This window comes from Vidua chalybeata, chromosome 16 (genome assembly GCF_026979565.1).
Source record: "Vidua chalybeata isolate OUT-0048 chromosome 16, bVidCha1 merged haplotype, whole genome shotgun sequence".
NCBI lineage: Eukaryota > Metazoa > Chordata > Aves > Passeriformes > Viduidae > Vidua > Vidua chalybeata.
This window is the reverse complement of record NC_071545.1, coordinates 4,332,149-4,357,937: the sequence shown is the minus strand read 5'-3', so window position 1 is coordinate 4,357,937 and position 25,789 is coordinate 4,332,149. Positions and strand designations below refer to the sequence as shown.

The 25,789-nt window shown below is 39.1% G+C and overlaps 1 protein-coding gene across 21 annotated transcripts in view; it reads right to left on the bottom strand.

Annotated features, from left to right (window-relative positions):
• RBFOX1 (RNA binding fox-1 homolog 1) overlaps positions 1-25,789 on the bottom strand; it is a 1,013,650-nt gene that overhangs the window by 92,666 nt on the left and 895,195 nt on the right. For all 21 annotated transcript variants that reach the window (XM_053957185.1, XM_053957186.1, XM_053957196.1 and 18 more), the window contains one exon: positions 1,004-1,147. In XM_053957185.1, the coding sequence (XP_053813160.1) occupies positions 1,004-1,147 (144 nt within the window). The remainder of the gene's footprint in view (positions 1-1,003; positions 1,148-25,789) is intronic.

The following is a 25,789-nucleotide window of genomic DNA, read 5'->3' as shown; positions in this document are numbered from 1 at the left end:
GTTCAGGGGAGGCAATGTATACCAAGTCAGATCCAGCAGAACATTCCCTCATTTCCCAGTACTACACCAGGATTCTTTTTTCCAGGGACTGTTTCCTTCAGAGGAATAAATACTGAGAAACACCATCCTTTGACTCACAGACAAATACATTAGAACAACTTAAAAATCTGAACATTAAAGAGGGAAAGAAGTGCAGGGCCATGAGGCCCTTGGTGCTGCACTGAATAACCAGCTGTAATGCAGGAGAGAATTCGGGTTTAGTGAGGCAGAATAAAGACAGTGAGAGTAACAGAAATACTTCAGAGTCCTGACTTGGGTTCTAATAGAAGATCAAGCAATATTTCTAGATTAGGTTTAGTGGCATTTCAAACTAAACCTGAGAGTTCTTGGCTCAGGGAGGAGGAAGGCAGTCTAAGCTCTCTTGGTTATAATCCTATTGCTGATGACATGTCCAGGGCCTGTGTGAAACACAGGGGATGTGCTTGAAGGCAGCCGTGGCCTGGGGGAAGGCACAAACTGAGAGATTTACAGAAAAATACTAACAAAAACCTTCAAAGGTTTTTACAGGCCTACAAAACCTGTGGAGATGGGTGAGGATTCCTGGGTCTGAACTTTGTGCTAAAATTCCTTCCTTTAGGGTCCCTTACTCAGGAGGTCAGGCACTGACTGTTTAACAACACACTCTCCAAGATCCATAAAAGCAGGCAGATAAATCTAGATGTGTACAGCAGCAATATGTATGCATTTAAACCACCAGAGATAGCTTTTTGTGAATGTAGTACAAAGCACCCAAGTGCATCACATCCAGCAGAATCAGTGTTATTTCTTTTCCCAGTTGTGACTGGCAATCAGGTGTTTGATTATACATAGATTAAAGGGGAATCTTTCCTGAAAATGCTTAAACAGCCTCAGAGATACAGCCCTCACAGCTGCCTATAATACAAAATACCTATTGCAATGCAAATGTAAAAAAAAACCCCAGAAATAAATGATGAGCACTTACACCAAACATTTGTCTAAGATCTGGATCCCGGAATCTGAATGGTATATTTGAGACGTGGAGCCGTTTTGGCTGTGATTTGTTTTCTGTGTTTTCAGAAGATTGTGTCTGTTGCTGGCCATCGGTCTGTGCTGCATCATCTGTCTGCTAAAAGGGTAAAGCAAAATAAAGCATACCGTAAGTAATTCTGGCATTTTTAATACAAGGGGGTGAGCTTAAATTCCCAAAAAAAACCCAAAACAAAAAAACCACCAAACTAACTAAAATCAGTTAAAACTGCTCCAAAGTAGTGAGGAATACCAGAAGTTTAAATACATGAAAATCACATCCATTTCTGTCTCAACAGCATACATTTCCAGTGATAATATGTATTTGGAATAAACTAGAGAATGTGTAGATAATTATTTGTAGATCTGCTTAGCTATTCTTAAATAATGAATGAATATATATCCCTGTAAGATTGTAGAAACTCCTTTAACCCCTTCTGTGTTTACCAAGGTAAGGAACTGAATCTGCAGTCCAAATGCTGCCTGCTGGCAGAGCAAGCCAGACCCTTCAAAATCAGATTGGTGCTTTCCTTCAGAGGCCACTGGGATTCTCCACAGCAGGCAGGTAACACATCTCATCCTCTTTGCCATTTCATAAGCAGTGCTGATGGGCACTGGAGGGTCATTCTGCCCAGATAAATGTGGCCATTATGGAAAAAGCCTTGAGTTGTGAGAGGGAACAGTAGTTTAATCAGTGCTGACACAAGTGTGAGACCCAGAAACAAAGTTTTACAGATTTTCTTCCTCACCAAAATGAGGTTTTGTCATGGTACTTCTTACAGGGACACTGTTCCCTGGGTTTAAAATTCTGGTTTAAAATTGAAGACTTTGCCATGTGTTATGACCTAACAAACAAATTATAAATCTGCAGTAAGATGAGGAAAAAAATATAAAATGTCCCTCTTCCAAAAAGTAAAATTAACCAGTGCTGGTCTATCAGTATGTTCTAGAAATTACTCATCTCTGTTCTTTAATTATATCCTACAGTGCCTAATTAATTACTGCATGTACAGCACACAGTCATTAGACAAGGTTCTGTATGAGTATTTTCAAAGAGCATAGTCATACTCGTTTGCATGGGAAGAAGGATTTGGAAGAACAGAAGGGGAAAGAAAATAGTTGAATGAAAAACAAGGATGATCTGACAGCCATCACTCTCTTTACTCTGTCTTTCCTCTTCTTTCTGACCCCATTGTTTTTCTAATTATTCATCTTTCTCTTGTGTGCTAATGTTACATTCCGTTTGTCTTTCTACTTCTTTCATTTAAAGAACAAAAAGAAGAATTGCCCATTTCCTGCTAGTATGAAATTTCTTTTAGGAGACAAAATTTAAGCAACATAAAAATGGTTAAATAAAATAAACCTTACCACACAGTTTTAGTACCAACAAGCCTGCTGAAGAGGAAGCAAAAGAACTCAAACAGAACACATCATTTACATCAGCAATAACTACATATAAATTGAATTCTAGCAAGTGAAATTCAACAATATCCTCCCTAAGCAATACAAATGTTCTCAAATTAAAAGTACTAACATCTATATTGCCTATACTTCTGTGCTAAGAACACTTTATAAATAAAGGTCCTCGTTTCTGCAGCAGCATCAGTCCATCAGTAGCAGCTCAGATATTTCACAGGACACGATGAGACTTACACAAACACAAACTTTAGTGTGCACTGAAGAAAGATTTACAAGTGATCCAAACAAATAATGGGATCAGATCAAGTATAAACCTAAAACTGAGTCAGTGCCACCACATCTCTTCGTGTGCTACTCCCTGAACTCACAGGCCCACAAAGTAAATAATTTATCTTTATGAATATTTAGTGATTTAGATAGAAAATATGGTATATAGCTGTCAAGAGACAAAAATGTTCCATGCTAATCTATTGTTAGCTAAAATCAACTCAAAAATTCAAACTTTAGATTTTGAGGTAGCTGTTTCACCCAGAGACACCACAGAGATTATTTTCTACCTTTAGGCATAGAAGGAGAGAAATAAGAAAGAAATTTGGTATGTGAAAGCAGGTGGGGGATGACAGACTGGAAACTCTTGAAATGCAACACTCCAGAAGAATTTGAGGTCAATTAGATTAATCTGAAGAGAACTAAAGAATTCTAAAGGTGCTGTTAAGCTTCAGGAACAGAGGGTGCCCAAGGAAGAAATTATATAATCAGTGTCCTGTATAAATGCAAATGGAAAAGAGTAATCTCTGTTCATTTTATTCATAGAAGTGAGGAGTAGAAGGGATGAACTGTGCACCACAAACATCCCAAAACACTGGGAGCAACTGCCCTACTTAGCAGCTGAACAGATTATGGTCAACAAAATCCACTGAGGTTTCTGGGGGTGGTGTTAAAATGGAGCTACAAATTATGGGTGAAGAGGATAAATCCAGGTACTGGTATTTTCCAGGCCTTTGGTTGCTTTCACCACTTTTTAAAAACATTTTTATTCTAAGAAGCCTCAAATTTACACTCTCAGCACAGAATGTCCCAGAGTCTGGGCAGCGAGGGCTGAAAACCAGAAACTTTAGCAAGTCATTGTCATGACCAATTCATAACTGTCCATGACCCTCGAGATCCCTGGGCAGAATTACCAGGGCCATAGCATTTAGAACATATTAAAAGGCTTGGCAAGGTTACAGGCTCTTTACAAAGCACATTATCATCCAGAAGTCCACGGCTGTGCCTGGAGATCTGGACAAGGATAGCCACCAATTGAAACTGGAATGTGAGGATGATGCAAAAATTTCCACTGAGGTAAAACACACAGGGGGCAGAGGACAGGCTGGATTTTGAAAAATCCAAGCCAGGCAACTTTCAGAGCTCTGTGGACTCACAGAACCAGAATGTAATTTACCTCCCACATACATAATGCATTTCAGGAGAATACCTTCACTGCTAGAGGACCTGAAGAGTGGTGTTTGATTGTCCTTTAAAAATCAATTGATGTTAGGATGTGGCATTAGCCTTCCTCCATCCCTGCAGTCTTGGATGCAAATAGGCTGCTTTCTGGCCCCTATTCCACCACATATTTGCAATTGTAAAATATTAAATATTCTTAATATTTGATAGTCTTAAAACTTATAATGAAAGTTAGAAATACAGAATGCAGAAATAGAAGATCAAATTCTCACTCACAGCAAAACAAATTGAGGTGAGCTCCCTTTACTTCAGTGAGCTACCGAAGGCTTAAGTGTTAAAATAAATTAGAATTGAAACATTCTTACAGGTAAGCAAACACATATCAAAGAGGGCATTTTAGAAAAGGATATTTTTTTTTTTCATGTAAGATAATTTCAGTATAAACATTTGGTATCCTTTTAAACAAAATTCATCACCAGGAGACTTAATATTTATTGTTCTCTAAAGAAATTCTTTACCTTTAGCAAAATACTTTTCTTTTTGTTTCCTTAACTCAGTTCTAGAAACAGAAATCTTCTATTATTTAAAAGACTTCACTCAAGTTCTTAAAGACTTCACACTGAAGTAAAATTGTTGAAGTAATTTTTCTGGTTTCCCTTCCTAGCTTTTTCCTGAGAATTTAAGAAACAAAAATTATACAAGTGAAGAAAACCACCAATCCAAATATTTTGTTTAGATAAAATAAATCTAACATTTTTTTGTTTGGAAAAAAAATATTAACTCCCCTCACACACACCTCTTCCTTTAAGGCCATTTTAATCCAAATTTGCAGCAATTTTCACTCAAAAATACATTCTAAAACCTTCATGCAGCCTCTAATGCAGCCCCATTTCCCAGCTGACTCCCGACTGGATGCTGGAGTCTCATCTCCCACCCCCAGCACTTTTGGCAAAGGCCCCACACACAATAAAACATTGGTCAGTGAACCTGAAATCAGAGAGGGCCTTGTGCACATTGCCTGGGTAGAAAAACCCCATTCCATTCTCCTTCCTGGCTAATACCAATTTTCTGTGTCCCCTTCCATCCATCACTGCAGACAGCCAGCCCTGCAATGTTCCTTGCACCAGAATTTTAAGTGCTCCACTTTCCCTCCGTTCTTTTTCACTGACTAATATCTTTCATTTCCTACAAAACCGTGATGGTGTGCACAAAACCTTTCCCCCTCAAACCCTATTTCCAACACAATGAAATGCAGCCACAGAAGAGCTGTTTGCACACCACTACAAGAACGCTGTTCCCAATCTCGGCTTTTAAAGACTGAATGGAACACAGACCGTAGGAATGCCTGAAATGGATCTAAACCTTTTATCTCTGTCTGGACAAAGTGAAAATAAATAGTATTGGAACATGAGAAAGCTTTACCAAGTCCTGATCATTCTGCTATAATCTGCCAACAAACACAAATCTGTTGCATATCTTTTAAAACCACACCAAGTCTGGAGGAAGAACAGCCTAATTCTAGCAGGAATGACCTCTAAAATATTTACAGGGAGAAAAGAAAGAGGAAAAAAAAAAAAACAGGGACAGATTATTTTTTAAAAATATGATCAATGGTAAATTAGGTGCTGAGTATCTCATGTATACATGTCAGCATAGGGTAAGGCTCTTCAGAATTTTAAATTTAGCAAAAATGAAAGCACCCACTGATTTTTTTAATAAATGCTCAAAACAGCACCTGTTTTTTCCTGCTGCACCAATCAAGTTATTTCTCAGAGAAAAAGAGCTTGTGAATGTCTTCTAGGCATTATTTGATTAAGTTGACAATATTATGTGAGCAATGGTTGGGTACCCACTGTGCTGTACTTTTGACCAAATTGATTTGTGTAATGAACACTTGCTCTGTCTCTTCTCCAGCCTGAACAGGGCTCTTGATTTAACTGGTGGTGCTGGAAGCCAAGTGAATTTACAGCCCCCACAGTCATTCTCTCTCAATCTGGAGAGAATAGCAGCAGCAGTACATGAGCAAGCATAATTCAATACATTGTGCTATAAGCGCAGAAAATAATATCAGAGCTCTGCAATATACCTGTTTGATTTGATTTGTAAACCCGATAAAAAAAGCAATCGAGAAAAGTTCAGCAGAAAATATATATATACGTCCTGAGCAAAAATATAACCGTGCCCAATGTGTACAAACTGAAAAAATCATGCATAGTAAATCATCTTCACACTTCCCTCAGATAATATTGCACATTTTCCATTTTAAAAGGATCTAGATTCTGGAAAGTTACCTTTCCATTAAAAAGTGAGCAAAGAGAATAATTTAAAACCAAGTTTGGGACCTTCTGAAAATGCCGTTTCCCAGATACACCACTACCACAGAACTGACAAAGTGATGGGCTTGTAGCTTTCCTGTTTTCTTGAGTAGATTGACTGATTAATTAATCATACTTGTTTTGGTAAATTTATATTCTGAAAAGTCCCAGCTCTGCAATGTGCTTCCCAGAAGCATAACAACATAAGAGTTATATATGCATATCCATTGGTTTGGGCTTAAATGTTCACACAAAGATGTACACAGGAAAAAATGTTATTTTTGTGCTATTTCACAATGGTGATAAACATTACCAGAAGTATCAGTGACTTTTCTTGTGTACTGCATCTCTGTTATCCTTTTCTCATGAGTAAGATCAATAGTAAGATCTCATTGCTTTTAGGATATTAAAAGTTGAGATTAGTTCTTCAAATTAGCTCTAAAGATAAAAATATTTCCAGTACTTCATACTGCAAAGCATGCAGCTCGTGCCACATCCATTTAACCCCTTAAGAATCCTTTCCCAAAGAGAATGTGATGTGGGACTTGCTGCTATGCAGAAAGCAATACAGAAATGCAATAACATAATGGTGCCTGCATTTGATAATTTGGAACTAGATGATCCTTAAGGTCACTTCAACATCAGCCCTTTCACGATTATGTTGCTAAATTTCTGGTGTAGCTGAGTGTCCCACACTCCAGAGATGCTTGGTTTCAGAGCGACTGTAACTGAAACCCTGCAGGGCAAGCCCTGACCCCCCTGTTTTTAATGGTAAAATTCCCTTTTATTTCAGCTGGGTCACAGTTTCACCCTGATGTTATACCCACTTGACAAAGTAATTTCAGCATTACCATGAACTTCACTCTATTACAAAAGGTATAATGGTTTCATATTCTTTACAAAAACATTTTACTATCCAAAGCGCCAAATGCAATCTGACCAAAGCAGTCACTGGGACAGGTCTGAAAGAAGCAGGCAGAGCCAAGTCCCTGTCCTGCAGGCTGTGCTGTCCCCTCTCCAAAGTGCTGAGCTCTCACCCTGGCCACTGGCCAGTCTATTAATGCCTAAGAGCCATTCTCCCTCCCATTTCACTAGGGGCAAGAGTGTGCTCGCTGTTCAATTGTGCCTATTATTCTTATGAATAAAATCCATCTTTGGGAGCTGAGGTGAGATGTGAGACACACACGTTTGGGCTGCGAGCGGCGCAGGCAGGGTGTCAGTGCTGGGAGAGCACACAACCACCTCCCTTCTGGAACGTTTCCTCTGCGAGGTCCTTGAGCAGTCACATGAACACAATTTACTCCCAGGAAGACAGTGTAAGGTGCCTGACTCTGACTGGGGCATTTGTTTTAGATATACTGCCACACACAAGCACACCCCGGTAGAATCCCTTAATCCAATTTACTGACAAATGAAAAAGAACCTGAATAATTTTGTGCTTTGCTTCAGCAGTTTCTGACGTTCCACTATTGAACATGCTCTGGGGTTTCAGCAGCCTGGGTATTGTTCAGGGCTGAAGACTTACAAGCAGTAGTGATTATTTCTCTCATTTCTAGATGGATGCATTCTGGATGCTGATACCACAGGCTACAAGAAAGCACTGCTATTATTGTGATAGCTTATGCATGGAGAGCTAGCAGCCTAAATAAGAGATCATTAATTCTGGGGACAGATAGGAGCAATAAGATAGGTTTCTTAAGCCTCTGGTACTGCAGGACAACCAAAGAGTAATTAATAACTTGGCTACATTAATTATTTCCCCAATTAATCTTCCTTAACAATATATAGCCCTTATATAGTGCTTTACATTGCTTTTGCTGGTTCATCATTTTTCTTCTAAAATATTCAGCCGGGTCACAGGGAATAGCAGATCAATCATGTCTGGAGGAGAATCACCAAAAGCCATGCATTTTCTGACTTGAGAACATGTCTCAAAAGTTGGGCCAAATTTGCTGGCATAAAGAGCAGATATTACTTCTAAAAGAATATTTATAAAATGTTTTAATAGAGTTGTGTGTAACCAAGCAGTTGCCAAGTTCAGTTAAGGACATCCAGCTGATGCCAGCATGTCAGTAATGTGAAATGGGAGAAGGAATGATAAAAGGTTGCCTTAATAAATTATTTATTTCTTGCATCGATTCAATAAATATTTCTGACCACCTACTGATCCCATCCACAACATCACAAGAGCAATTAACAAAACCTTTCCTAATTAGCTGCATCCTGGCTCCATTAGCCAAGAAGGAAATGCATACACACTATGCACTTCTTTAGAAGTTCACGCTACGTACAATAAAACTCAATCATTGTGATATTTTCTCAAGATAATACTAAACTAAATTCCTTGGATTTATTCTTTAAAAAAATAGCAGACAGATTAGGAAATATTATACTGTCAAAGGACAAAAGCATTAATTTAATCCAAATAAAAAAATCTTAAGTAGTGATACAGAGACACAAAGAAATAGTCAATTGATTTTGTTATTCCTCTTTCATCTGTTAGTCAGAAGTCTGTTTTCTTTCTGATGTAAGTCTTGCAGGAAGAAAGTGTTTAAAAATTACTTTGTTTCAATGTTTGAAAGCCTAATGTAAAATCCAGACAGGCAAACAATGAAAACATGTTAAAAAACCCCATGACAGTAAATATAGAAATCTTGTTAGAGGGGTTTTTATCATTTGAGTGGGAGCTGCAGCTTCACACTGCACAAGCTGGCTTACAAAGTATTACCAGAAGAGGAACCCACCAGGATCCTCAGCACTAAAAAGTGCCGTGCTCAGAACATTTTCCCCCACAGATTGCTCAGCACATTTAGACTGCAGATTCACCTCTCATTTCTCTCCCTCTGGAGCTCATTTCCCCCTGTGTGTCTGAAAGGACACACAACACTCATGGGCTGCTTTCATGAGGACCTAAAGCCTCAACACCACACCTTGCCCGTCCTGACACCTCAGGGCTCAGGCTCCGTCCACCCACCACTCCACATAAATTGATTAAATGAATTAAGATATATAAAATTATATAAAATAAGACTTGGAAAGCGCCTGAAAGTATCAATAGGGAACAGCTGTGGTGTATTCTAAACATGCAGAAATAGGGATTTGCCATCTAAATTACAAAGTTTAAGGGAAGAGGGGTAAAATAGATGAAGAAATGTTGAAAGGTTTTATAAAGCTTACAGGTAAATACACCTAATGGTTATGATAGTCCTTAAAACACAAAGTGACATTTTGATAGGCAATAAATCAGGACACGATGCCCTTGAGAATAAGACTTTCTGATTGATGCAAAACTTGGCACACTTGGTTTCTGCAAATCCACTGATTCTCCTCAAGTTCTCCTGTCCAACTCATTTATTACCTTGATTTATGAATAAATTATTCATAAAAGAACATAAATCAATGCACAGTAAGGCAACTGTACTTTTACCTGTGGCTATTCATTCATGCACAAGCATTACTGCTCTAATATAGAATGAGATTCTTTTTTTTTTAAATGTTCTAATTAGCTTAAAAATTCTTTCAAGTGTTATCCTTCTAAGTCAACATTATAAAAGGCTGCAGTGCTGCAATAAAGCTTATTAAACTTTTGTTTGGGCTCTATCTGGACAAAATAACTTTCAACACCTGCAACTAACTTGTACAATGCTGCGGCATTTAACAATATTTGTCCAAATAAAAAAAAAAATCACTAATTAAATATTGTGCTACATAGCTTCAGAGGATATTGCTTCCTTTAAAAATAAAAAAAAAAAAAAAAAAGGCAAGTGTCTTTAGATGGAACATTTGCAGGTTTGGCTATGAGTTGTTTACCCTCAGCTTGAATCAATGCACACTAGTTTCTGGAATTCCCCTCTGAACTAGATTTATGTCAGGCATGTAAAGTTTTTTTTGTGAGAGTTGTGTTGACACAACCAACTGCTGAGTGAACTTGTGAAAGCAGAGTTTCATGCTGAGAGGGAATGGCTGATTGCTCCAGCTCCAGCTCAGGAAAAGAAAGAAAATGTGACAGCATGATAAAAGGTTTTTCTCTGCTTGACCCCTCACCTACTGCTGGATCCCTACTGTGACATTCCATTTGCTCACTTGCATATCTTTGCCCAAGGAGTCAGCTGTTGAACCCTCTGAAATACAGAGGAATTTGAGGGTTCTCCATGTCACAAAAAGACACTTTCTGAATCACATTGCTCTTTTTGTACTGAGATACTCACTAACTTAACAAGCAGCAGTTCAGTTCCTTTCAGGATAGTAATTTCTCAAATTTAGATTGCCTATTTCATGAAAACACAGCTGAATTATTTTTTCTTATTGTGTGTGTTTGGTGGTATCATATCTTAGCAGCTTGCAGCCAAATGCAAGCAGCATTTCCAAAGAGCTGATACATTTTGGGTGGAAAAGCAGGTCTGTACCTGCTCTTCTCCAAAGGCAGTGTCCCTGAAGTTTCCCAGTGGCACAACCAGACACAGAGAAGTCCATATCAAGGAACTTTATGCTTTATGTAAATCATTCTTTTTCATCCTTCTCTTCAAGCTCACCCAACACCTTTCCTTCATTAATGTGAAAGACAATTTAAAGTTTTAGGAAACATCCATTTGTCCTTCCCTTCTCCCACTTCAAAGAAGAAACAAATCTGAGGAATAGTAGATGGTTCAAAGAAATTTTAAAGGGTTTAAACCATCATTTCAAATCCAGCTGTGAATGCTGATGTTGTGATGAATTCTGCTTGATCAGAGCAGCACAATGCAGCTCCCACTGCAGAATTGCTTTGAATACTCAAGTTTAAACTTAAACTCTTACTTTAAACTCAAGTTTAAGCAAACATCTTTTGAAGAACTGGAAACAGGACTCGGATCCCTGTGAAATCAAGTTTCCTTTCCTGGAAAAGGTTCTCAGGAAAGAGGGCAGAGGAGACATTCTCTAACAGCAAACCTGGAATCAGGAGGATTGGCACTGTGAGTTTAAATCTAATTCCCATCCTTCCCTCTTGCTCACAGCAAACCTGCCAACAGACCTCTTCCCTTATTCATCCTCAAACACAGCAACCAGACATTTCTCAGCCAAGATATTTCTATTTTCATCTGACATCTCTACAGAGAAGCCATTAGCTGTAGGAGTCTCGGGCAGTTTTGCTGTCTGTAGTTCCCTTCAGGAATCAGTACAGGATGGTACAGCCAAGTTCCCTCAGCCACTGGGGCACAGATTCATCTCCCCTCGAGTTCTCAGGAAGGGGACTTGGTCAGCTGATGCTGTTGGTAGGTGAAAGCAGGCAGGGTGGGGTGACTGATAGCCCAGAGGGTTGTGCTGCCTTGCAGAGGGACCCTGGCAGGCTGGAGAAACAGAACCATGGAGAATCATGAAATTCAGCAAAGTCCTGCACCTGGAGAGGAACAGCCCCAGGGGCAGGGGAGTGCTTGCAGAAAAACAGTGCTGCAGGAAAAGAGTCCAAATGGAATAGGAGTCAGCAATACATGAGTGATTGGAGCATCTAGCAAACAAGGAGAGAATGAGAGAGCCAGGAGTGTTCAGCCTGCACAAGAGAAGGCATAAATGCCTGATGGGAGGGAGGAGAGATGAAGGAGCTACACTCTGGCCAGTGGTGCCCAGTGAGGGAACAAAAGGCAATGAGCAAAAGCTGCAGTACAGGACATTCTGTGTAGGAGCTGGGGAACACTTTTCCTGGGAGTGATCTAACATTCCCAGAGACCTTGTGGAACTCCTGGAGGAGATCAACACCCACCTAGACTCAGTCCTGAACAACCTGCTCTAGCTGATCCCACTTGATTTGTCAGCAGATCTAGGACAATAACCAGCCTTGTGCACCCCTGGGAAGCAGTGACAGAGCAGGAGCAAGGACAGCAATCAGCAGGTCAGGTCCTGTTCAGTGGGTCAAGGTCATCTTCAGCAGGTCAGGGAGCTGTTCAGTGGGTCACAGACCCATTCAGTGGGTCCCATGGCAGGCAGGGCTGTGATGGGGAGCCCAGTGGAGGTGGGCAGGGCCCATTCACAAAGGCTGATGCCAGAATATTGTGAGAAAACAGCATGCAAAGGAAGAACATCGAAAAAGGGAGTGGGAAAAATGTTCATTTGGATGGGCAAAAATATCCACTTTCTGTGGTACACAAAACACCCCCCACACACAGATCCTTGTTTTCTGTGACCTGGCTCGAAAGAGACTCTCTCAGACACAGAGAAATGGAAGCCTTAGCATGGCATTGGAGCAGAATAAACATTACATAAAGCAAATTATCACACAATAAAGCAATATTATTATATCAGCAACTGTAGGTCACCTCTTCCCATCACTGTTCTCCATCGTGTGATGGCCACAACCCAAATAAACAAGGCTCTCTTCAGGGAGGAAGGATTAATGTTACAGGAAGGCACTCCAGCACCACCACTCTCATTGTGCATTGATTTACTTTGTTACCCTATTTTACCTTTAAAGCTCGCTTGGTTAGCTAAGATTCCTACACTCCTCTTGTAAATTCTCTTGACATATAAATTGACTACACTGTACAATAGTATAACCATGTAAGTAAATAAATACATTTATTTTTTGGGCATCATTTGTTAGTTCCTAGGATTTTTATTCCTTTCTGCATTCCAGTATCCTTTCCACCTGCACAATGTAACTGAAGTCTCTCTCTGCACACACTTTGTTTCCCATATTAGTAACTGAAAGTTGTAATGGCCACCTGATTCCTTGAACTATAACTAAACTGTGATCTATTATTTCCAGCCAATTGAAATCAAAAACCAGCATAAAGGAAAACTGAAAACAGAATTTTGCCAGATGCCTATCACAAAGTTAGCTTATCAGCCACCAACCTCTCCAAGAATAATGCCAGTGACCATTACCCCAAAGCCAGTCTTTCATCAAACTTCATTAATTATTTACTTTTTTAAAATCATATTTCAAACTTCTACTGCAAAAGAAAGCCCCACCAATCCCAGTCAACCATCTCTGTAGGTTAGTGGACTTTAACTGGAAAAGGGGAAAAAAAAGAAGAAAATATGTTTCAGTTATTTGTATGAAACTGCTTCTAAACCTAAGCTTGTCTCCCTAACTTGTATAAGAGGTCAGCCAAACAGATTTTCAGTTTTTTTAATGATTTTGGGACATGCAGTTATGTTTAGCTTCAATGCTGTTTCAGAAAATATGTGGTAATCTAACATATACTCAAAAGAAACCATCTCATGGTTCTTTTTTGCTCTTTTCTAGGTGTGAAACTTTCTACTTTATACACTGACTGCCTTTACTGCTTTTTAAGGAAAAAAGAGTCTGGTCAATCAGTTTGACGAGCAAACCTACACTTCATAGACTGGGCTCCAACAATGTGAGGAAATCACAGGGTGGTTTTTTTTTTTTAATCCATAAAACCAGACTTTATTCTGGATGAGCTAACAATCTCTGTGTGAGCAGGACTCACACTAATATGAGAGGAAGCTACGGCAATAATTAACAGCTATTTGAAGTAAAACTCATTTAGAAATATAATGAACTGAGAACACTTAAACAGACTTCATTCAGAGAAAGATAAAAGAGTAGCTTACAGAACTATGGCCTGAATTGCATTTCCATTTACATCACCTATTTTTGTAACACCTTCCTCTTCCTCTGCTTCTAAAGGAAATAATATAAAAAGTGCTCTTTGCTGCACTCCTGGAAGTGGATTTAAATCTAAAATTGTAAATTATAGCTTTTACTGTCCACTCACTTCCATCTCAGTAAAGAATTCATCTGCTGACCACTCAATAGCTAGAGAAAAACTACACCAGCAGCTTTAATTATTATTTACCAAATGAAAGAACAGCAGTTCAAGAAGTGACACTCAAAATGGTCAGTGCCATTTGAGATTCCTTCGGTTATTTGCATAACCATCCAACATGTTTTAATGGCTGCAGTTATGAGATTATCTAAATTCATGAAGAATATGTATTTATTAACAGCACTTTTACTCTTCCCTGATTAGAATGTCAGGTGAACATTTCAACTGAGGGAAAATGAATTGTGAGCTAAGGATGGGCAGCTCTGTCTCCCCTGGCTCACCCAAGTGAAGAGCCTCTAATAGACACTGGGGGGATGCATTAAATTAGGAACCACGCCGTTGAGCCCTCTGAAATTTCCTTTAAATAAAAAGCAAGAAGAAAAGGTTAATTAAGTTCTACCACGCAATTCTATTAACAATATCCATGATTACTGTAGCATGAGGAGGACATTTAATTCAAAAAAGGAAGAAAGAAAGGGGGAAGAGGCCCTGGTCCATCAGAATGACTGAGCTGTGGGGCTGCTTTCAGGCACTGCAGGCTCTGAGGCTGCTACAGCAAAAAAAAATACTAACAAATATAATAAACAAACAAACTTTCTGTCCAAAAGTATGACACAGAAAGGCTCATAGCCTAATATGCAACTATAAATTGGTAATATATAATATTTTTTTCCTGCTATCATCAAAATCTTGTATTTTGTGCTACAAAGCAGCACTTGACAAGGCAAGTCATGTATCTGCTATACTGGCCCACCAGGGCTTTGTGATTGGATTTCTAGCTGGACCAATTGCTCCAAAATAAAGCAAACCATCTCAGTATTTTTGAGGAAATATATTCTGTTCAGAGAAATTATGAGGGCTTTTACGAGATGCTTCACTGTCTGGTCTCTCACAGGGCTTTTGTGCTAATTCTGTCAGCACAGCAAGTGCTCGCACTGTTCCTTGCAAATTTAAATAAGGTCTTCAACTAAAAATAATCTAAAAATAATCATCTACAGAGATTCCTGAAAATATATTTGCACAATTCAAACACTATCAATTTAAACTGTATCTTAATAAGAACAGAATGTGTAGATTTTCAACACCTCAAAATAATAATAAAAAAAAGATGGATATGTCTAAATCAAATATTTTCACTTCAACATTTTTCTTGTCTAGTCCCCCAAAACTATTGAATATCTCCCAAATGCAGATGTACTTTTTAAAGAGAAAAAACTGAAAAAATAAAATACTTCTCTTATAACCAGAGAGTAGAGAAGGATGAAAACAGGTATCAACAGCCTGCAATTTTTTTTATATTTGATTCCAGATTTTATTAAGTGTTTCAATTTAACCTGGCCAAAACGTGGCACTTCATTGAAAAGAGTGGAATGGACTCCAAAGATTAATGACAGTAAAATTATCCTAATCTGTCATAAGCTCTGATATAACAGTAAGAGGAAGTAATTTGCTTTAGTAAAAAGCAATGAGCACCAAAGCATGAAAATTAATACTCCACAGAGGTAGATATTAAATGAGAAATATTAGCTGCATCAGCACATTGGAGACAATTATAAACTGCAGAGGATTTCTGAGACTGAGAAATAGTATATTTACTATGATAAAGTCAATTTTACCACTCTGTAAATGCACAGTTTGTGATTTTAGTACTGAATTTCTTTCCTCTCAAAGGTAACTACTTTCCAAAATTTGTATCACTTTTGTTTCCTTTATGCATTATATTGCTTACTTTATCTCATGGAAACTTATTAATACAGAGAAGACAAAAAAAAAAAAATCACTGAGTGTTACTTTATTTTATTACTTTCTTTGAGCACCCAGACAACACCTGACATGCTTTTGAGAAATGATATTAGTCAAAAAAGGGTTTTTATCAGTTTCAGTCAGTGAGTGTTTATGAACAGATGAGAGCTTCTTTTTTTTTTTTTTTTTTTTTTACAAAGAGAAATAAATATGAGAAGATAAGTAAAAGTACACAGGGAAGATACTTTGGCTTTACATTCTTGTATTACAGAATAAATCCAAGCTGAAGATTTTTATAACCACCAGCATTCATACTGAAAGGTGCTAATGCATCATTATGATCTAGCAGGTTGCTCGCTGTGTTTTACAGCCTTTCACACTACATTAACCTTTTGTACCTCAAGTATTTATGACCTCATAAGTAAGTATTTATCAAACTGAAAGCTCATATACAGCACTGTATTTTAGCTCTCGGTTTTTAGGAACATTTATAATTTCTCTTTGCTTGCATTTAGAATCACTTTGGTTTACAGTCCGTGTTTTCAGCAAAGATATTAATGCAAAGTAAAACTGGTTTTTCCCACTATCCATGGAAATGACACAAAACTACAAAATGCCTTAAGTAGAGTCTCATGCCAATGTAAAAAAAAATAAAACAACGAAACTACTTCTCATGCATATTTTATTCTAAAATAAAATAATAAATTGGTAGAAAAAGCAAATACAGCTGTTTTGCTTCCTGCAATACTCAACAGAATATCAGAGCCAAACAACCAGAAGTACTCTTGGTACAAGAATTGTCACAAATACTTAAGTAATAGGTGCCTCACCTACATAAGCTCTGTATTTAACAAAAAAAAAAAAAAACAACAAAAAAACAAAAACAAACAAACAAAACCACACAAAACAAAAACAAAAAACCAAAAACCCCCACAAAATCTAGCAATTCATGCATATACACAGCTCCATTTGAGAAAAAACCCCACAGCTGACTAATGTATTGAATAAATATTGCATAAATACAGAATTGGTTGCAAATATTCTTCCCAGCAATTAACTATAAAATCTGAAGTATTGAAACCTACTGTGAGCAAGACCAAATTGTAACTTCACACACACGTATATTCCCATAAAATTTGGGCTAACAAACACTGAATTTTTATATGTCTGAGACGAACAAGGCCTGTCCAAACCTGTCTTGTCTTTGTTCCCTCTCAGGTGCATGTGCCAAGGTAAGGCAGTACCCTCCTACCCACAGGCACCTGAGCAAAGGCAACAAAAGATGAAAAAAAGGAAAAAGAAAAAAGACATCAAAGGAAAATCACGAGGAAAATGCCATGGAAAGGGAAGAAGGGTCTCAGCTGCTCAGTTGCAATCTTCTGCACACTTATGCAGGGATGGTTGAAAGAACAAGAAGTCAGTCTCAGCCACTGAGGGGTTTCTGCCTGCTGGTAATTGTACTAGACACAGATCACTACTGACCCTGCCTGCTGCAGTTGTTGTGGGGGAAAAAAAGAAAAAAGAAAACAATATAAATAACTTTGCTACAGATGGAACAGATTAAAGAGGTGCTGAAATGCTCTTTTCTAACCAGAAGCTGCCAGTCGCCCTCCCAGTCATGCCCTTGTCCCTGCTGGCATCTCCTGCCACCCTTCCTGCAGCTTTCTCAGGCTGTGCAGTGCAGGCTCTGAACTCAGCACCCCACTAAGGCCAGGGCCAGCTTCCAGGGCCCCTCTGTCCCAACAGTCCCTGTCCCTGGATTTGTAAAGCTACACACCACAACTGAACACTTCCATCACTGCTACATATAAAACACAGGCAGTTCCAGACCCTTGCCATGGTCCTGGCAGCAGTCACGTTCCTTGCATCATTTCATGGCCCATCTCTGACTCCTCAATCCCATTCCTCCGTGGAAGAGACATGAAAACTGTGCCAAAGCAACGGGGCAGATGCATCTTGTCATTGTGTGTGGTGTCAGCTCAGCACATTCCCCACAGTGGGGGTGAATGAAGAGTTGGTAACTTCACCCTGTCTGCATGGTATGTCTGAAAGTTAAACTAAGCTGCACAGTTTTGCCTTTAAAAAAAGAAAAAAAAAATTATATATATATATATATAAAAATTTCCTAAGTAACAGAGTATCTCACCAACATTCTTTTTTATTCATACACCTGAAACATAGCAGTCACACAAATCAAGCTGGGACTGTGATCTATTCAAAGCTCAATGCTCCAAAAGCATCAGTTCAAAATGAAATTCAGCAATTGCATTCTGTTGTTATGGAGAAAAAGGACTATTTCTCAGTCTAGACACTTCGGCTCAGGACAGCCAGCTTCTGCAATCAATTTTGTCACAGATTTGCTTCTGGCAGGTTATTTAAACTACTTGCACCTTAGTTCCTTCTCAACAAAAGCAGAAAAAACAATAATTATAATTAAGCAAAATCTGACAAAATGGACATAAGAATTAAATAAACCCTTTCATGAGATGCTTGGAGAGGATCATCCTCTAAACTCAACAAGAAAGAATCACACTAGATTAGATCATCAGCAGCACATTCAGAAATATCTCAGTCTTACAGCCAACTCCCAAACCTAAAGAGCTGCTGAATATAAAGAAATACCTTCATCATTTGAGGTCACAGACTTGTAAGGTTTCTATCTCAAATTGTTTTGTGCTACCCCACGAGAGTGGTAGGAAATAGAATTCAACTCCCTCAGAGAAGGAATGATCAACTGAAAACATATCAGAAATTTTGGAGAAAACACAGATGGGTTTCCTTGCATTCTCACCCAGAAATCCCCCTGAGCTCTGACAAGCTGCTGGTAATAAAAACCCTCAAGCTGCACCACAGCCTGTCACATATCCTCCTGCAGCCCCTGGGACATCTGTGAGGGCAAACCACTGCAAGAATTGCCCACATCGGTTCCACCTCTGTGACAAGGCAGTTCATCAGCCCCAGGAGCCCGTGCAGGGCAGCTCTGAGCCCCTGGGCTCTGTTCCTGCAGCATCAACCTCAGCCTTGGGGATTCTGTGTATTTCCCACCTTCAATAACCCAGAGAGTGGACAGGCCACTTGTGCAGTGACCACAGACAAAACACTGAAGCAAACTTCAAAAACCCTTCAAGCCCTCACAGCACTCAAAGCTCTTTTTCTCAGTGACAAAATTGGCCTCGACGTGCTCTAGGATATTGTTTTCACCAAAGGAAGGGCATGGTGCAAAGGTATTTTATCAAAGTAAGAGCAACAAATTCATCATCACCTGGGCACTATTCAAATTACCAAAGAGCCCAGCTGCAAAAAATGTGAATAGCCTTTGGCAGGAAATACCTGCTCTTGTTAAAAACTGCTGAGCAAGTGCCACACCTGCTTCTGCATTTTATCAGTAGGGCAAGGTGTCCCTAAGCATCCCCAAATAATTACTTCTTTCAATTGCATCTTACAGATTTGCTGGTTAAATACCACTTCTTCACCCAAAAAGTATGCTCAAGAAAAATCCCATTTAATGAATGCATAGTTTGTTAGAGGGGCAACAAACTTATCACCAACCAGCTTTTCTCCCTGCTTTTTAGTCCCAGCAGCAACACACTCACGAGGGGACAGAGCTTTCCAAAAGAGAATGGAGTCACTGGTCTGACACCAGTGTGTGACACAACAGACCTTCCTGTAAATGTCTTAAATAACCCTATGATGAATCAAAAAAACCTCCTTTTTCTTACAATAAAGGCAAAGCACCATTCTTCATGGAAGAAAGTGGATAGATGATAGATAGACAGACAGATGGCCCAAAACTTGAATATTCAGCAATACAAGACCTCCCTTCTTCCCACTGAAGACAAAGAGCTTTAAAACACAGGGCACAGCAAGTTCAATCAAAACAAAAAGTATCAGGTTCCTAAATTACAGCTCCTAGCTATCAGGTTCTAAACTTAGTAGCTCTAAATGATCGGTGTCTGAAATATGTCAAATCAATAATTCAATTAATTAGAAAGCTACTCAAATGTGGGGCAATACATTATGTTTAAGTTAAGGAAACTGGAGATACTGAGTAGCTTCAGCTTGCTACCTGAATAGATTGTCTGTAGAGATATTAAACAGCTGATGATAGTGGAAAGCAATTGTTTAGAGTGGGTGGCCAGGGCACACATGGCTGGGAGGGGTGACACATTTCTCAGCCAGAAACATGACACACAAAATGACTGATTTTTGCTACAGTAAGACTTGCTACACTTGCCTAGTTGGGATTAACATCACCTGCATCATCTGGCACAGAATGAGTAGATGTAACATTTCTAGGCATGCAATAGTCTGTTTAGGAAACTTAACTTTGAATAACCCCAGACAAATATCCCATATCTTCAAATTACAACTGGGGGAAATTTCCAGGCAGAAAAATTACATGCATTGGGCTAAGGGGGACACGTGGCAGCCTGGGATATAGCAAATTCGTTGTCCTAAAAGTATGTATTTGGAAAAAATAAATAAATTTAAACCCCCCCAAGATTAAAAAAAGAAAAAAAACACAGAAATTAATAAAAACCTACAGCTGTTTTGAAAATGGAAGCATCTCTTAATGCACAATAATAGTAAAATTATAAAAAAGGGGCTCTCTCCATTAGACAGCACTGAACAGAATCAGTGATTCAGATGCTGGTGCCTTTGAACATGTTTTGTCTCTAAAATGCATTAAAATCTTCGGGAAGCTGACTTTGCTGTACATGCAAAAAGAGAAGTAACACGGGAAATGGCTGCAAGTTCCTTTCAAGAGAGAACAGAGAGATAAAAGGGATGGATGTGCAATGCTTTCAACTCAGTGGGGAAAAAAAGAGAAGAGGGAGCCCAGCTCAGAAATGAGAGCAAGTTCTAAAATTGGAAACGCTTGTTGGAGACAGGAAGAAGCCAATAGCAGCATTTTAGGCTGGTGTGAAAGTGCTTTTATTGCATGTGTGAGCCATTTCACAAGTACAGCTCCTGCCAGGCTGGATGGGAACTCCAGCAAGTGCAGGATGCAGGAGCCTGCAGGACTCCAGAGCTGCCCAGCACCTGCACTCAAACACGCCCAGCCAGCAGCTCCCAGGAGCTCTGCAGCCATGGGGCAGGACCTGCTCCTAAAGCCAACCCCAGCCCTGCTCCTAAAGCCAATCCCAGCCCTGTTCCTAAAGCCAACCCCAGCCCTGTTCCTAAAGCCAACCCCAGCCCTGTTCCTAAAACCAACCCTAGATCTGTTCCTAAAACCAACCCCAGATCTGCTCCTAAAGCCAACCCCAGATCTGTTTCTAAAGCAAATCCCAGCCCTGTTCCTAAAGCAAATCCCAGCCCTGTTCCTAAAGCCAATCCCAGACCTGTTCCTGAAGCCAACCCCAGCCCTGTTCCTAAAGCCAATCCCAGACCTGTTCCTAAAGCCAGTCCCAGACCTGTTCCTAAAGCCAATCCCAGACCTGTTCCTAAAACCAACCCCAGACCTGTTCCTAAAGCAAATCCCTCCAGAAGCAGCTCTGGCAAGTTCCTGTGCACACCAGCACACAGCCCTTGCCAGGTTTATCCCTTCAGTCTAAAATGGGATTTTGTAGGTAAATTCCTGTGTACCACGATATAGATTTACTGGGATATAATATCATCCTCTCATGAGGATCAAACAATGGTCAAATGCATTAAAAATGATTCAATGTCTACACTGAAATATGTCAGCTCCCCCAATTACAGTAATTGCAATGCATTTTAAGATCAACACTTGAAGGCACTACCATAAAATGCAAGTTTTTCAATTTGCACAAAATCTGATTTTAATTTCTCTTTTACATCTTTTACTTTTCAATACAAGCTAATATTTTTTCTGTCAAAACTAGAATACATTTTGTATTTAAAAGGAGGTGAAAAGTGACATTCATGTATAAACAACCAAGCTCCAATATTTCTGCTGCTCCAGCTTGGGATAGTTTTGCCACCTGTCCCTGTCAGATTTTCTTTAAAGAAAAAAAGGAAGCTTATGTATGAAAACAAGGAAATACAAACATTCAGAGGTGAACCTTGGCATCTGCTTCACTAAATTTGGCAACACTGTAATAGTAAACTATGTAGGAAAGGAAATGGGGTGGAATATGTCCATGTGAAACCATATTTCTGAGCACAATCAATATTTCTATACCCCTAAAATCAAAAGAATAAGAACTCTAAGTAAATTGGCAACACAGCTGCTGCATTTTCAAGTAAATGCATAAGTTTAAAGCAAATTTCTCTGGCCAAAATGATGAATTTTTAGTCTAAGTAAAAATCCACAAGATTTCTTTTTGAGTATCTTCTAGCTTTAAGATGAATGCTTGCAAATATTTTAAACATATTGAAATTTTATAACCACATTTTTGGCAATAAATCTCTTTCAACAATAGCAGCAATAATATCTTTTGTAATATGAACATATAAAAAAAATAAACCACATCCTCATGAAAAGCAAAATCAGGTGCCCCAGCATTTTTATAACATGAAAAAGAATGAATTTACATACTTTGAGTTTTTTTAGATCTCTCTTTTCTCACAGATTATGTTGTTATAACCCATTTTTTTTTAACTTCAGCTTCCACTGGAGGAGCTTCAGCTGCAAACACTAATTAGCACAGGCAGGCTCAGATCTTCCTGGCTAGCTGGGTGATCATGCCTGCAATATGTTGCAGCCTTGGTACACATCTTGTTTTCAAATCAAATATTTAGATACTACTCTGGAACAGCTGGAACTTATGTGAATCCTTATGAAATGAAATAGTTGACATCTTTTGACGCACATTTTATAACTGTAACAAAAAACCCACAGACACAGAAAAGAATTTATTGTAAGCATGCTCTCCTCTTCTGATTGAATCAGAAGGCAATCTGCTGGGGTTTTTTTTTTTATCTTTTATAAATCAGAGAATAAGGGAAAAGTATTTGAATCACAATCCAGAGCAAAAATAGCAGGGCAAGAGAAACCCTCCATTCTTACATTGCAAGGACAAGGAAGCTGGGAGGCAGTACCAGAGTTATCCCAGAGTCTGCAGTTTATAAAGACTGAGATGTCCTCAATGGCAGACAATCTGCTCCACGGAGAGAGTTTCATTTATCTCCCCCACCTGGGGGTGTTCTCAGACCTGGGGGCAGAGGCAGGTGAGGAGCTGGCAGCCAGGTGCTTTTTTACCCCCTCCTTTCACAGGCATTTCTGCAGAGCTGGTTGCTAAGGCAGGGCAGGAGCGCTGACACATCCTGCTGCCATTTGCAGGTGAGTGCTAAATGGGCAGCTCAGTTTGTGTTCTGGGGTAAACACATTATATTGCAGAGGCAGTGACAACTTCCCATGTAGGGAAAAGACCAGAGGCAGTGGCAGCTGCTTCTGTGGGTGAGATTTAAAGAGGTCTCTGCTGGAAAAGCAAATGCAAGAAGCCCCTTTAAGCAAGAATAGCAGAAGACCTAAGGGATCTCTCTTAAAAAGCTGTTGAGAAGTTTTTCTAAATCAAAAAAGGCAGCACAATATGCTGATGCTTCAACACAACTGTGTGGGATAACAGCTGAAAAAGCATCTAGAACCAGCAAGTTGCTGCAATTTAGATACAAAAATACCAGAGAAATCGTGTATGCTTTTCACATCCACTATATATTTCCTTCAGAGATTCAGATATTCTCTCCATGCCACATTAAAATCAGTGGTACCTCCTATAGGGGAGGAGGAAATGAAAGCAAGCTAGTAGATAATATTGGATGAGCAAAAACTGGAAAGTGACAGAAAATAGAGACAAAGCATACATATTGAAAAACAACATAAATGGAAAACAAAAGAAAAACTAGAAAAAAGGAATAGTGTAGAGATGAAAAGGAAGATAAGACAATGAAAATGCACACAAAGATTAAAAGCAGGCAAGAAGCAAGCAAAAGAAGAGGAAGGTCTTGTAATTATTTTTTTTTAATTATCAATTATTTTATATTTCTGTATAAAAACCTCCCAACATGTTAGGGAGGTCAGCCACAGTCAACCCACAACACTGTGTCACAGTTTTATAAAGAAATTTCCATACACGTGTAGGATGGAAGACAGGAAAAAAAACAGGTTACTCTCTTATGCCTTCTTCTGGAATTTCTACAATTAATTAATAAATTATTGTCCATTTAATGTCTAGATCTGTGCAATTTAAAATGACCAACCAAATCTTTCTGCATATGACAGAAAAACCAAATAGGGCGTGATGTGCATGGTAGAGTATTAGCTCAGTCTAATTCTTTTTCCAGCAAAGTCTGAAAAGAAGAACTTCTAACCCTGCCCTAAATGCATATCTGGTGAAAAAGAACATTTTCCTCTGTCTGCTTCTGCCTGCAATGTCTATCTCAGCCTGTCAAGCCACCTGTAGAGCATGAAGCAGCTTCAGATGGATTCACCTGCTCATGGGTTAAGCCAAGACACAGGGACATGCCTTGTTACTTTCTCATACTGATGGACAGCAAAGTTAAAGGCTTGAATCAAGCCACTCTTTCACACTGACCCTAGAAAGGAACAAATTAAGCAGGGAGAAGTGGTAAGCAAGCCCACACATGAGTAACGTTTAATTAAAGTGTTCTGTGGGTGGCTGGGTGTGTGGGAAAGCTGAAGAGAGAGATGTGTGGGAGAGGAATGGAAACTTGAGAGTATAAACAGGATTAAAAGAAAGTATTTTCAGGGTTGGGGGGTAATAACCAACTAAGCCATCCTTAGCTGAGACCCACGTGTAGTCATGCAGGAGAGTAAGTTTAGCTCTAGGCACAGACTGGCACACGAATAGAAATTCAGTCTCAGGATTTAAGGGAGAAGAGAGAAAACCTCTCTGCATGATCTTCACAGCTTTTAACTGCAAACTTGTCAGTCCTGCAGCTACCTGTGCTACCTGACCACTCGGACCTCTGCAGTGCAGAGGCAGCTTCCTGCAAGCAAGGGTGAGGAGTTTTCTGGATAACCAAGCAGTTACAAACACGTTCTCATTCCAAGCAATACACAAGTTTGTACTGCAATTACAAAGAGTTGGTGAATGGAGGAATCAACAACTTCTGATAAAGTTGCAAGCCATTAACAATCAATTATGTCAATTACAAGGGAATGGAAAACATCATTGGTCTTAGCTAACCTAACACAGCCACTCATGCATGTAGTGAAAATGAGCTAATTTTCACCAAAAAAATCCCCTTATAAGGATCAATTTTAATTATCATGGTGTAACGTGGAGCAGAGATGCAGAAGGTCAAATATAAAAGAAGTTGAAATTGGCTATTTCATCACACCAAGGCCCCCTTTGAAATTTATGCTCAGTGTATTCAGCAAAATGTGCAACAATGATTTTTCTCAATACATATGAACCCAAAGCACAGCCAAGCACAGCCAAAGCATTTGCATGCCATGGCTACTTAGATTGCACAGAGAGAAGAAAAGGTCAATAATGTAACATGTAAAATAATTGGTATGGAGAAGTAAAGAGCCCAAGAGACAATACAAAGTACAAGAAAAGTAAAAAAAACAATATTAGGCCAGCCCTTTCAGGAACAAGCAGGAAGAAAATCCTAAATTGTTTAATTGGTCAATTAAACTTGACAGATTAGAAATTAATTGGTAATGCTTTCTAGAAGAAACTGTTCAAGTTGCAGTATTATGACCATCTCTGGTTGACAATGTGATTGAAAGACCTCTGCAATGTTTTGTGCTTCAAATCTGCCTTAGAGCTGGCTGGAATTACCTGCTGAAGTGATCTAAGAACTGTTAGTGTGCTCTATGGAGAACATTCAGAAGGGTAACCAATGGCATTCAGTTAATTTATTTGAGCAAACATGACTAAAGATGACAGAGCATAATTGCTCTCTTTATCCTTGTTGGTAGGTTTTTTTTTTTGGTTTTGTGGAGGAGCTTCAGCTTTAACATTTCACCAAGTTCAAGCAGGCAAAATTGAGGAAAGTTAAAAATCACAATATCTATAGAACCCCACAAAAGCAGAATCCTATTTCTTCTGTCTTCTATTTCAACATCATATTTTCAAACTTCTCTTGCTGTAAGAATCAAAAGGTAAAAGAAGC